This window comes from Protopterus annectens, chromosome 8.part0 (genome assembly GCF_019279795.1).
Source record: "Protopterus annectens isolate FY-2018-M chromosome 8.part0, PAN1.0, whole genome shotgun sequence".
Lineage (NCBI taxonomy): Eukaryota > Metazoa > Chordata > Ceratodontiformes > Protopteridae > Protopterus > Protopterus annectens.
In genome coordinates, this window is record NC_056741.1 from 381,796,955 (window position 1) to 381,812,026 (window position 15,072).

The 15,072-nt window shown below is 38.4% G+C and overlaps 1 protein-coding gene across 1 annotated transcript in view; it reads right to left on the minus strand.

Moving 5' to 3' along the window:
* Positions 1 to 6,569: 6,569 nt before the first annotated feature.
* The window catches only part of LOC122808821 (gamma-aminobutyric acid receptor-associated protein-like 1), a 190,464-nt gene continuing 181,961 nt past the window's right edge, over positions 6,570 to 15,072 (minus strand). The window contains exon 4 of the mRNA XM_044079893.1: positions 6,570 to 11,050. Coding sequence (XP_043935828.1) covers positions 10,985 to 11,050 — 66 coding nt within the window. The 3' untranslated portion in view covers positions 6,570 to 10,984. The remainder of the gene's footprint in view (positions 11,051 to 15,072) is intronic.

Genomic DNA, 15,072 nt, shown 5'->3' on the forward strand with positions numbered 1-15,072 from the left:
TCTTGTATGTGAGTTACAACTAGTTTCAACAGCATGATCCTGTGTGCACTGTCATATTTGGGTAGAACTTTTTACACACCAAAGCTCACCATTCTCCTGCTTTGGCTTGCACTGCATAGAACTGGTGCTTAATCTGCCTGTCTGTACTTCAGTATTTAACCATCAGTGGTCTTCAACATCGGTTTATGGTAGCATAACAATATTTTAAAGTCACTTCAGTTCCTTCTGCTATATAGATCATATTAACAATGGAGAATAAATGACTCTTGCATCTGTCTTTTTTAATCTGCAAAGTTTATTGATTTGTCTGGTCATGTTTATGTCACTTGGTACTAAGAAGCACAAAGCACTGATTACAACACATTGTTCAATTTAATATCTGATGAATACACTCCTATTTAGAAATGCAATAAGAAATGAGTAAAATATGCTCATTAAACTGACAAAGTTGTTAAAAAAAGAAAAACAATGCAAAAATTAAAAAATTGCCTTAAAATAAATAATGTCATTAAAATAAAATCATTTATTGGAAATCATAAATGTGATCTGGTTTCAATATTTAGTACAATATTCTTGTTCACCAAATTTACTCTTGAATTACTTATTTATATAAGAACACAGTTATGGATATTACCGTTTCAGTTAATGTTAATGTTCCCTTGCATTGTTAACAGCATGGAATTTACACTGATGTTCCCTGTAGTAAGCTATTCCTGTTTAGTGTATAATTTTTCTATCCTTCTTTTCTTTATTTGCTGTTACATATTTTGCATTACATTTAAACAGGTTACTATAGGTGGAGACTTGCAGAAGGTGGGACACAAAGGAGCAGCTGGGTTTACCTTTGTCATTATACACACAAGCACCTCTCTTAGCTATGAATAGCTGAAATGTGAACATCAATTTTATCATGGAGGCATGTCTTAGTGACAACTTTGGACCAAACTTTGGGGCCACTGTGTCCTATGGTGTCTTCATTTTACAGAGTTCTTAATGAGAAAGGATGGAGAGTGGCTATTTGTTTTTAGTCTGGTATGCAACTGATATAGGGTTTTTGCAGACACAATAAAACATCTGTGCATGTTATGGTTGTGGTAATAAACTGTTAATTTCACCTCATTTAGTATTAGTCCAGTACTGCACAACATTTTATACAGGAATTCACTGATTTCCTCCTCAGTGTTAATCTATCCTAACAGGCTACTTAGGGGAGATGTTAACATCTGGACTGATTAAACAAATCAGTAGCTATCACAGGAAAGTTTACTTGTTTATGACTAGTTTGGAGTTTGTTAAACTCCATTATCTGTTCTAAAAACCACTTAACTATATGTGTTCCCTTCTGGCTTGGAGGTGAAACCAGTTAGTCTAATCACTACCTGAATTAATTCAGCCTGGAGTTTTCTTGAAGCTCCAGATCTTTAATTGAGCACAGGAATTTGAAAACTGTTAAGTGCAGGTGACTTATGGACTGTGTTGACAAGCTCTTCGGTGGGCAAGGTACTGACATTTTTGTTCAGTCTGTGATAGCCTTTCATGTGACCATCATAATCTGCTCCTAATCAGTTCACTCTAGTCAGAGCATGACTTTACCCTGCAGTGCAATGAAAGATGGGAATTTGGCTTTCTGAGCTACATAGCTTGCATAGGGACGATTAAAGACTGTAATAAGAAGGATCATTTTAAACTGGATACATTTTAGTTTTTGTACTTGTCAGCAATCACTCAAAAAGGCAATGTTTTGTCAGTCAAGATTTCTACTGTTATTGGTGCCTTGCCCAGAACAGGTTTCAATGTCTTGTGCCTACTAATTATCATGATAGGCTCTGGCAACCCTACAAACACTGTGAAAAATAAATGGATTAATGGGAAATGGATGGATGGAAGGATGGATGGATGGGTGAATGGATTTCTGCTGCTTCAAACTGAGCCACAAGGCTGTTTCACATGGTTGGCAAAATTTGTAGCCCAGCCTGCCTCTCTACTTGAAGGGCCCTTTCTTCTTCCAAATTGCAATGAGCATCTCAATTTCTTTTTGAGATACATAGAGGTCCATCACAGAAGATTTGCCTTCTGTTACATTCTCTAAGTATTAAATTGGCCTTTCTTTGGGTTGTCTGCAGATGCTCAGATCAGTTATTTTACTTTAAGACCTTTCTGAGAACTGGACTGTTGTCATCTTTTTTAAAGGAGGATTCAACCCTCCAGTCCTCAAGAAACTTTCCTCAAATCATGTTTCATTGAATAACTACCACCTTATGCCTAATTTTTCTTATTAAGGAAGGTTATTGAGAAGGTTATCAGTGTGTAACTTGAAGCCTATAGTCCATTATGTTTTGGATCTAAGCTTCAAAACTAATATCAGTACTGAGACAGCAGTACATACGGGTCTATATTATATATTTGAAGTTTCAAAACTTTGAACCTCATAATGTTCGACAACATATGAGCGAAGTTTGAAACATCGAAAATATAATAACAAATTCAAAAAAAAAACTTACCTCATGCTCTGAGCTGCACCCCCCACACCTCCCCCTACTTAAATATACCAACTCCGAGATCGTACTTCAGTACAGAAAAGGGAATTTTTTCCATTCTGCGCCGTATGGAGTCATTGCTTTTCACCTTTGAGCTTTTTAAAGTTCGATCATATTGTGTCGACCATATGACATTCGAACTTTAAAACATTTGAATAATTAATAGGGACCCGTACATACGATGTTTATTATCTCACACTTGCAAGAGATCAGCATTTATATTCATTTTAATCTACTAGATCTGCCCACATTTGACATGGTAAGTCATTCCATCATGCTGTATTGCCTTTGAATTTACTGCAGTTTGCATTCCACATTTATGAGTTGGTTTACCTCCAAGATTTCAGGTCATACCCTGAGTGTGGTGTCTCTTATTCACCCTTCATCATCTGATCACCTCAAATGCAGAGTTCCACAAGGCTCTATTCTAGCACTGCTGTTATTCACTGCATGCAAGCTTTCACTGAGACACTCAGGAGAAGGGCCTGCACAGTCACAGCTACCCATATGGTACACCAATTTACCTTCCCTTTCCTCAGGTTTTTATATTTGTGTTTCATTGGTGGATTACTTATGAGAAATGCAGCAGCAGTATGAGATTACTTTATTTTATTTTATTTTTTTTTAATTTTATTTAACATTTGTTGACCGGAAAAGTCCGACTAGGACAGAGCTTATTTTCAGCAGAGGCCCGGGATGAAATGCACCAGATGCATGTCTTTGGAATGTGGTAGGAAACAGGAGTACCTGGAGGAAACCCATGCAAATGCAGGAAGGGCATGCAAACTCTGCACAGAAGGCACCCCACCCAAGAATCGGACCACAGAACCTCTTGCTGTGAGGTGACAACATTAACTGCTGTACCACTGCATCACCCTACACTCACAGTGGAATGATGCAAAGTTGTTGAGGAAACATTGCACCCAATTAAAGCAATCTTCCCTCATTTCCCACCTCTGTGTTTGTGAAATATGTACATTTGTGTTAGGGGTGGGGGCTTTACCCTCTCAAAGGAGTCCACAGAGACTTGTCCCCACTTCAAGAATGTTTTTTTGTTTGATTTACTAGTTGGTCCTTTTTTACTTGGTTCTTTTACCTTTTTTGATACTGATGATTTGCATCTGATGGTTCATTACAGATGCCTATTGCAAACATGAGTGTAATGCACATGTACATAGAACAATCTCAAATGTATAAATATTATCTGTAGCTAGAATTTCTGTTAATTTTTGTTAACTGGATAATATACACTGAATGTAAGACAAAAGTTGCCTACCTTTAGGCATGACCTAAAATCTATAAAAAGTAAACAGCAATACCACTGGCACACAAATGAACTTGAGCAAAAGAACGAATAAAGTCAGCATAAAATCAGTAAAACATCAGCTCAAGTTCAAACCAGGCACAATACTGACTTACAAGTTCACTCGCTGGATCGCTGATAGGCAATGCTAGTGTGTAAAAGAAGCAGCAAAAGCTATAAATCCAAAGCGAAGTTCCACATTGAGTAAGATGTTTAAAGTCTTTGCAGACCAAAGAACAGTTTATAAATGTAAAATGCTGACAGTCTCTTCAAGCAAATGACCTAGAATCTGTCTGGCTAAGTGACATGGCTAGTCACACACTATACAAGTGTGAAAATCAAATCAGTCTGATACAGGCACTCCATGGATCACTCTGTCAGCTGATTAAATGACACTGGCTTTACTTATCCAGACATGCAGCATACAATATTTCCATAAAGAGATACAACATATCTGCCATCCTATGGCACTCTAAAGTATCATGAAGTAAGCAAACTGGAGTTGCTTGACTGTTTCTAGATAAGCAGTGAAAGCAACTCTTTTGAAATCTGGCCCAGTATATAAAAGTAGTGGAGGTGCAGAGGGCTTACCCCTCTGCAAAAAACAGTTTTAGTGTAGAGAAGCAAGTTTCACATTTTGTTGGTGTACTTGCAGGATCATGCTCAATTCTATTAGTATTGAGACTCTCATTGTTGAGTTCCAGACTTCTGACACAGCACAAAATAAACTGTGTCATTCTGGATGCATGCAATGAAACACAAGTGATACCATCATGACATGACACGTTTCAACAATGATGGCAATGTAATGTTTTAGTATGTTTAATTTAGTTTGTTTACTGGACTTTTTCATCTTCTGGTAAGCCTGGATAGGGAGAGAAGATACTTTGCTAAGATGTAATTCTCCGAACCAGTATAATCTTCTTTTACATAGCAGCTAACTATCTCTGAATCCCATTGACTTTAACTTACTGTCTGATTAAGCTATTTTTACTTTTATGCTATATTCAGGGAGTGAAATTGTGCATGCTGTAAACTCCATGTCTATGTGTTTACTACATCCTATACCATGAAGCAAAAGTTTTTTCTACACAGAAACTTATTTCTAACTATTCTGAGAATTTTAAATACTGCAAATTGCTATCTTTACAACAAAGTAGAACTGCCATATCTAACCTATTACCTTCTCTGCCATAAATTTCCTTAAAAACAACTAAAAATAGATTAATTCTGTGCATTTTCATCTGATGTAGTTTATGCTTTATCAGTATGCAACACCATTATTTGTATTATGAATTCATTATAGACAATTAATCTCCCCTTGGTTATCCCAGTAAAAGTGTTTTGGGATCAATGGATTATTCACAATTTCCAAAATTAAATAGTAAATTATGCTAGCCGCTGAGATTGTCTTCTCTAAAAAAATGCCTTGCTATCCTGCCACAAATATAGATAATTCACCAAAACACAAATGTGGAAGGTAACTTTTATTTTTTATTACTTTATTATATCTACTATGAGGTCACCATACTGGTGACCAGGGAAAGCCACTGTCAACAACCCTAGAATACTTTCTCCCCCAGCACACATAAAATGACCATGGTGATTGACTGCACTGACCAACCAAATCATCCACACCTGGCAAAATGGAGAACACAAACAGCTGTACATGGCTGAAACCACTTCCTACCAGCACAATCAGACAGCAACCAACTGACTGAGTGATTTTCTTATCTAAGATGCATAATAATTTTCAAATTACAAAAACAAAACAAAACAAAATTGGGACCCAGTTCCTCCATTTGATGAAATGGTGGTATATAGTTGGCTCACCAAAACATGAGTGAAAGAACTGTGCTTTCCCTAGCCAGCTGTTATCCCCTTCAAAGGATTTTACTCTATGTGGTCCTTGTAAATTAATACCTTTTTATCTGTTAACCAGTTAAGTGAATTGGTCCTTCTCTAGCTATTTCCAACCACTACCATGTCCACAAGGGCAAAAGTAATGCTGTATAATTTACAGAAGTCAATCAACCAGCACCTTCTTTAAGAGGAAACCCACATAGATGCAGTGAGACTCCACACAATGACCAGAGGTTAGGACTGTACCCCAGGGCCTGGAGCTATGAGAGAGGGACATAAACCACAGAGATATTATTTTACAAGAATAGCAATACAGTGTTTTCATAAATCAGCAAACATTTGAAAACTGGACATTTTTAAAACAGTTTTGACACGTTTGATTTAATCCCTAACAGTTGTTCCCATACTCATAACAGACTAACATGAGATATCCATTTGTGTTTGATGTGACTGTTAACATGCTAGTTACATGAGCATGTGTTAACACTACTAAAAATACTACAATTACTGTCAGTAATATGAAAGATGGAATGCAAAAAATTTGTAATGTAGTTCTTTTCAGTGGATATAGTGGGCAAGGGAATTACTCTGAACAAACCTGCAGTCAGACATTTTCATTGTGGTAATTGCTCACCTTCCTGCTACTGCAAGGAAACATTAACCTTCTGAAATTCAACTGTATAGCACAGTAGTGATTCAAGTAATAATCATGACAATATTTTTGACAGCTTTAAGAATAAATCAGTTCCACTAGGCTGTACTTATAAACTCTTTAACTTTTGATGTTTATATATACAGTATAGCTTTCAAACACTATTAGAAAGAAATGATTTCTAAAGCATGCCATGCTTCTATGTACACAACAATAAATTAAAACATTTTATTCCTGTATCCATTTCAAAACAGTGCTTATATTCTCATTTTGTATGATTTAGGTACAGTTCTGAAACATGTTAGGGAGAAGTTTCTACAGACTCTGCTCTTATAATGTTACATTTGCCAATTACAGTACTACAAATGAGTTATAAAAACATGTCAATTCCATTTTTATTGCTGCTACCATAGGACACAGAGAAGAGACCGTCACCCTGTTTCTTTTATAACAGATACTGAAATAGGCAGACTTGGTAGGTCAGGTCCTCCTCAACTGCACTCTGTTGTTCTGTGTTACACGGAACACAACCTCAGGAAGGGTAAATGTATCGTGCTTGAGTTTACATTCACAACAACAGTGTAAGTTAAATGGCACTCATTTTTTCTACCCAAACGCAGTATCAAAGACCCAGCCTCCACTGACTGATGGTTTAAAAACGCTGAGGTGAGATGAGGAATGGTAGCTGCATTGACTCAATATAATTTTGCAATTTGGCTTTTTATTTGGTCCAGTTTTATAAATTTCTTTTTACATTATCCATAATATTATACAACATACATTTCTTTTTAAATTCTTTTCTAGTTCATCTACTTAAGAAAAACCACACCACTCTGCAACCACTATCTCCGCTTTTAGTACTATCATTAATGAAACTATGCTTACCAACAATTTCCATGTGTATTTTAATCTAAAACCCCAGAGCTAAAATATTCCAGAATAACATTCATTTTTTGAGTGGACCATTATCTCAAGACGCTAGTGCATAACTACAGATATCTAAATAATTGAAAACTACAAATAGTAACATAAATACAAGATACTTGAAAGATAAAGTGCTTTATGTAAGGGTTTCTCTGTGAGGATGCTGTGACTAGAAATGAGTTTATCAAAGCGAAGACAGGAAACTAATGTTAATTCCTCAGAGAATCATTTATCCATGGAGATGCAGGGAGTTTCCATTTTAGGGGTAGATCAGAAAATCAGCAAGAAATGCATTATATAAAAAAAGTGAAGAAAGAAATATCTGGACAAACTAGTACGTTTCTGCTCTATAAAGAAGCTACAGTTTCTGCTAAAGCTTTGAATTAGACAGTTCTAATGTACGGTTGCATGGGTAGAATGAGTCATCAGACCTAGAGAGACCAGTACCTCTGGGACCTTTAGGCAGTAATTAAAACTGTCTAATGCACACTTTTGGAGTGTCTTACTATAGTTACGAAACGTGTAAAAGTGAGTGTGGCTGAATAAATATCTGCCTGCACTATGAGACAGTCTTAATGCTAGCCCAACAGGTAATCAGAAAAATTATTACACATTCCCTCAGTATAGAATAATGCTATTTTTTGTTTGTTTTTTAAGCACATAAACACATGTGAGTGGGGTATTGCAGTATTAAGCACTACCGTGAAACCTAATTGATTAATGATTGCAACATATACCAGGTATACAAAAGTTGTTTTCAGTTAGCCATTTGTTCCTTATATATTTACATATTTACTGTACTTTTCTGGTGCAAACTAAAAAAAAATATCCTTACATAGACAGCGCAGTGTGAGAATGGGCTCTCTACTATGGCTGTTTCTTTGGCATTTCTCTTTGGTGTCAAGGACCAGGGTAACATAAATTTGCACTTGTCAGTTCTGGAGTGCAATAATTTTGTCTCTCTCTCTCTCTCTTTGTCTCTCTCCCTTTTGTTAAACAGACTGAGGTGTTCAAAATTAACTGATGTATCTCCCATGAGTTCATTGTATCAACTGTCTCAACAGCACCACTGGATAACTCAGGTTGTACAGAGTGAAATATATGTTACTAACACACGACACAGTTTACATATCTGCTTCTAACCAACTCTCAGCAATCGCTATATATAGAGAAAGTATTATATCTTACTGAAATTTTCTTACTTTTGGAAAGTAATAGAAACAGGTTGATAACATCTAACATTTTAAGATGGGAAATCCATCTGTTGCAGACAAAAAACATCCACGTCCAAATAAGACTCTGTAAGAACAATGTGTGGTGTCCTATCAAGATATAATTAATTAATAATTAACATTTCAGTTGTTTATATTTAATACTACAATATCAGCATACTGCGTTATGCCAGGCACATGATCATTCACCAAAGTCACTACTCAGCAAATTATAAAAATAACAAAACTTTTACACCAAAGTGGTATTCTACCAAACCGGGAAAATGAAAAGAAGTACAGAATGACAAGATATTTATGCAGGAGGTGCAAGCTCTCCCACCCTACTTTTGGGGATCTGACCCCCTCCCTGCTCTGTCAGTCTAAGACTATATGGCACTAAAGAAGGGGCACCTTCTCTTCCTGTTGTTATTCCTCTCCTGTATTGCTGTGTAACTTTATTGAGTGGAAATAAGTTGTGTGTGTGTGTGTGGGGGGGGGGGTGGTTTAAGACCTCCCTGCATATGAAAGTGCAGGGTACTCCCCAACACTTAAATATATTGCTATCTGTACTGTCATCATTTCCTTGTTATGCAAAGTCAAAGTACTCTGTACAGAGTTTAGTAGTTTAAGATTTTCCAAACAGCATCTTGGCTAATTGTCTTACATGCCATTACACCCCCACATCTATCTTACTGCTCATGTTGTAATTACAAGGTTGTAACAATGGTAACCTGCAAAAGTACCGTTTCATAACATTTTTTCTGAGTTCTTAGTTTTATTTTACATATGCAACTTGTATCTGAAGAGAAGACAGTTTGTACGACTTCTAGTAAAATGTATGTTGCCTGAACTGTGACAAACAAGCACTGTGGTAGCATTACTTTGTAAAGCCCTTCTTACAAGGTTTACAGTCACATTCTTGTCAAAGTCCCTGATCAGTTTAATGACTACATATTTTTATTTAACATATATTTGTTAAACAGGAGAGAACTACTGAACCGATCAAATGCAAGCCCTTCTTAGCCATACTCTAGGTCACATGGCCAATGGTAAATATAACGTGTGTTGACAGATTGCAGCAGTTTACTTTTCAGGAGCATCAGCATGGCCAGACTGCTTATCTGTATGCATTTGTTGTAGTACCTTTGTGTACTGTCGAGAGGAGGCCCTTTTGAAAGGGCATATGAATATTCAGACAGCTGCTCTGTCTTAATCTGAGATTTCATCTTGGGGGTTTACTCTGTATGACTTCTCCTTTGTTATCTGATGCAGTTAATCCACAGATCAGCTTTGCCTTTTACCTTATTCTGCAAGCAGGTTAGGAAAGTTTTTTATTTTTTTTTTGGCAGCCTGAAGGCCTCCAAAGGTCTAGAGTTCATACGTTCCCTGTGACAGCATATGTGATGTTGTTAAGGTTGTTCAAAATCACTGCCATAAGAACATAACATTTATGGCATTTGAGATACCTTTTAATGATACTTTTCTGCAGTTTTATGGCACAGAGGTTTTGTTTAACTTAAGGGAGTACCAAGACTGTACAATATACAGCTGGCATTAAACCATAAACAAACACCTGATGGTTGCAGTGATAGTGGCATACCTTCAGAGGTCTGTCACTGCAGATTGTAGCCTCGCACTAGAATCCTGGCCTGGTCATTGATTGGTAGATATGCATATGCCTGGCATGTTTTTGGTATGGGGTACCACAGGATTAAGAGTAGAAATAGGTAAATTAAACTTTTTTACAAACTATAGCGTGATCCCATTATTTCTTCCCAGTCCTGACTGGTATCAGCAGTTTTTTTCCTCAGTCACCGTTCTGCACTAGTACACCACTGGAAGGCTGCACTAAGTGGTACACATCTGCTTATTAACAGAAAACTCTTATTATATCATTCAGTAGTTAGCCAAAGCACAATTCTAAAGAAATCAAGTTATAGTCAACAGTATCCACTGATGTAGTACTCTTGCCCCAGTACTGGTCACCAAAAAGTGAGAAATGCATTAAATTATGCCACTGTCAGTCTCTAGCTCCTCCTGGTAGTAGATTTGGGGGCTACAGACTGGAATATGAGCTATGTGTCATGCTATAAGATGCAGCTTAAAAAGGAACAATACATTCTGATCATTTCTGACTGCAAGTGCCCAAAGGAAAGTATGGACACACATACTTTTGGGAATATGGAAATGTGCCTTTTGTGTAAGAAGTAGTCCTAATTTTCTTTGCCTGTGTCCCAAAGTCTAGCACTCATGGAATTACTCTAAAACTGTTACAGTAGGAAACCCACTTTTCTAGCCACATACAGTTACTTACTGAAATGGGGGGGTGCAGAGCCGCAGTGCTGGCCCCTCACAGAGGACCCTGAATTATGTTTATTTATATGTTTTAACTTTTTATTATTTAAATTTTTCAGTTTGGCTCAAGAATGTGTGAGATCATATGTGCCATCAAAGTCCATCTGATCCTCTATCCACACAATGGGTTCACTTCCCTTCACTGTCCATAGACACTTTCATCACTATAGGCCACATACAGAAAGAAGTCTTCTTCATGGTTATCCTGAAAAAAAAAACAGATAACTTGATGAAAAGATGGTAATTTCTGTGATTCACGTGTTAAACAAATAGCTGTACAGGAAACATTTATTAATACACAAACTTTTGACCAACAGGACCTGCTACACTACAACATTACTAGAAGTGTAACTCTGGAATCTATATTTATCAAAAGGAAGTGGATGCATGCACACACATGCAAGCACACACACACAAAAATGTGCACGCACATGAACACACACACACACACACACACACACACACACACACACACACACACACACACACACATTCGTGCACCTATACAGATACTCACTGTCAATCAACAGGGCCTGCCACACTATACCATATGATTAGTGTAGCACTACACAAAGATTTTATATATATATATATATATATATATATATATATATATATATATATATATATATATATACATACATACATATATATATGCATTACTCAAGCCCCAACTTTTTAGCCCAAAGGTTCCTGGAGTTCATAAATTCAAATGCCATGGAACAAAACAACACCCGCCACAAGAGGAGAAAATAATATACTAGATCATCACATCAAACATAACAACAACAAAATGCTCCACTATCATAATTCATTGAGTCAGATCAGATCAGATCATAATCTCACTGGAATCCCACATCCCATCGCACCCCAAAAAAAAAAAGAACACCCTGAAGAGCAAACTTACAACAACTCACACTACTCAAGACTGGTGTGGTATCCTTCAAGGCCCCGAGCCAGTGGAAACCAACCCAAGCTGCGGAAACCACACAATAATAACTTGCTCCAGACACCTCCAGGACTGCATGGATCAGGCAATCCCTAATAAAACCAAGACCTTTTCAAACCAAGGGCAAAGAAGTCTCCTGGGAGCCCAAACCATAAACAAGAAAATCCATAAGAGGAGAAAGCTGTTACATGATAGAGCAAAAAACATAAAAGAAGACACAAAAGATCAAAAAATATGAAAAAACCCTGAAAATCATAAAATCATCAAAAGCCCTCTTTGAGAGAGAAAAATTGCCATAGATTCAAAAGCGCCCTATATTCAAAATCAGCTCCAGTTAGAAAAAAGAGAAACTCCTGATCACAGCAATTCCAGACATAAATCAACTGAACCCACAGACATTGCCAACATACTGACAGATATTGTTCAGTGCAAGTTCACCAACATCCCAATGGCTCCCCCTCCCCAAAGAGATAATCTGTATCACAGGAGTGAGCCTCCCAGAGCAGAAAACTCATCTCTGAGCTAAAAAATCTCTAAATTAAAAAACACAGCATCAATGGGACGGATGGTGTCCCCAGCTGAACTGTGGTCAAACTCAAAGAGGTGGTAAACCACACAAGACAGCTGTGCCATCGCCCATGTGTTACAGGATCGTGGCAAAAGGTGGGCGCTCGGCAGGTGGTAGCCCACTGGAAGGTGGTGCCTCTACGGACCCTCCACAAAGGACATGCCTAACTTAACAAGCCTACAAATTAAGCTATAAGAGGAAGATCAATGGACCTCATAAAGTCATGGAGAATTGCAGGATACGGAGTGCCCACCCGATAAAGCCTGTGAACTTGTCAAGAACCCTTTTCATCTTGATTTGAGCTTAGTCCAAGCGGTCACAAGAATTTAGATTAAATGACCAGCATGTAGCTGGCCAAAAAGCCTTGCAACAATACGACAGAATACCCAGGAAATGTATTATAGAAAACACCAGCTGGCTAAAAAACTGGGGGAAAGGAAGGAACTCAGGCAAAGATGGCTAACCAGCATAGAACCCACAGGGTTAATACTGCTGGCCATGTCCAGACAGTCCCTGTCACAACACCAGATGGCCAGAATGGAAGTACAGGCAACCGCAGAGGAAGCATCTACTTCTCAGCAGTTGAGGACAACAGGGGAGGATGACTGCTGACCAAGTACATTGTGGAAAGATACATGGGACAAAGATATAGTGGAGAGAGAAGGGGCCACAGAGGAAATTCAGAGGGTCATAAGAGGAAAAAGTAGGTTATAATGAAGAAAAAAAGATAGTTAAATGCCAGGAAAACATAGTAACCTAAGCTGGCATATAGGTGGCAATCCATCACACAGATATCGGGATCAAGGGATGCTAAAACCACAGAAGAAGTTATCCACTATCTTGGAAGGCAGGTTGACAGTGGTGGTTCACTGACTCTGCAAGTGCCCACTGAAGTGGTCACATAGATATTCCACCATGCCCCAGTGATCATGAGAGGATTCACATCAGATCAAGTAACCGACCCCATCCCCATGTATCCCCCATTAGGATACTCATACTCAGAGACTCAAATATGCTGCCAGACAGGAAAAGGACACCTGCAAAGGATGGAGACCCCAAACCAGACTGAAAAAAGCCCAAAGGGAGAAAAACACTGCCTCCTGTCCGCAGACTGAAGAAATGTACACTCTGAACAATGCCCCACCAACCTGCTCAGAGGTGACCAAAGCCTGACAAAATGCTCCATCCACACAGGAATCACCAAACATGCTCCCACCTCAAAAATATAAATCTAGAAGATCCACTACCACAGCTTACTCTAACCTTATAATAATATTAATGGGGTCCATGGGAGGACTGAGGAATCGCTGGTGAGAGGGATCACCAATGGGAATAAAAATCCAGGGGTCCCATGAATGCACGAGAGCATCTCTGTTCACAGGCTCTACAGAGGTGGAATCATCACAGTGGCACAGTACCCGGTGTGTTGGGCTGTGTAATGGCTGGACTAGGGTTTATAGCCAAAATGGGGCCAGTAGCCCAGTAATAACTTATTGTGTGTGTGTGTGTGTGTGTGTGTGTGTGTGTGTGTGTGTGTGTGTGTGTGTGTGTGTATAGATGTGTAGAACACCCGATCAAATGGAGACAACACTGACACCTATTTGGTCGTCTCCATTTGGTCGACACAGGCAGATGTGTCGAAAAGTGTACCAGACTGACAGTTCCTGGGTAAGGGAATATTCTCTTTCCCTGGGGATTGTGAAATCTTGGAGTTAGTATATATAATTAAGGGGTGTGACAGTGCAGGGAGGCTTGCTCCCCTTCAAAAATATTTGCCATTGGTTTAGTCCGCTCTAGTGTAATCTCCAGAACATGCAAGGAATGAGTCAATATTTGTTAATCCAACATTTTTACATTGATCGCCAGGCTGTCGGCATTGTGTCCATTCAGTCAGATGTCTTTAACTCTACACACACACACACACACACACACACACACACACAGAGATATATATATATATATATATATATATATATATATAAGAATAAGGCTAAAGCAGATGTGGTTCATGGAATCCAGGTTTTATATATATATATAGATATATATATATAAGAATAAGGGTGATGTGCAGAGCTGTAGTAATTACAGAGGGATTAAATTGATCAGTCACAGCATGAAGTTATGGGAAAGAGTAGTGGAAGCTAAGTTAAGAAGGGAGGTGATGATTAGTGATCAGCAGTATGGTTTCATGCCAGGAAAGAGCACTACAGATGCAATGTATGCTCTGAGAGTGTTGATGGAGAAGTACAGAAAAGGTCAGAAGGAGTTGCATTGTGTCTTTGTGGACTCAGAGAAAGCATATGACAGGGCGCCTAGAGAGGAGTTGTGGTATTGTATGAGGAAGTTAGAAGTGTCAGAGAAGTATGTAAGAGTGGTACAGGATATGTACAAGGGTAGTGTGACAGCGGTGAGGTCTGTGGTGGGAGTGACTGATGCGTTTAAGGTGGAGGTGGGATTACATCAAGGATCAGCTCTGAGCTCTTTTTTATTTGCAACGGTGATGGATAGGTTGACAGACAAAATCAGACAGGAGTCCACGTGGACTATGATGTTTGCAGATGACTTTGTGATCTGTAGTGAGAGTAGGGAACAGGTGGAGGAGACCCTGGAGAGGTGGAGATATGCTCTAGAGAGAAGAGGAATGAAGGTCAGCAGGACTAAGACAGAATATTTGTGTATGAATGAGATGGAGGATAGAGGAATGGTGAGG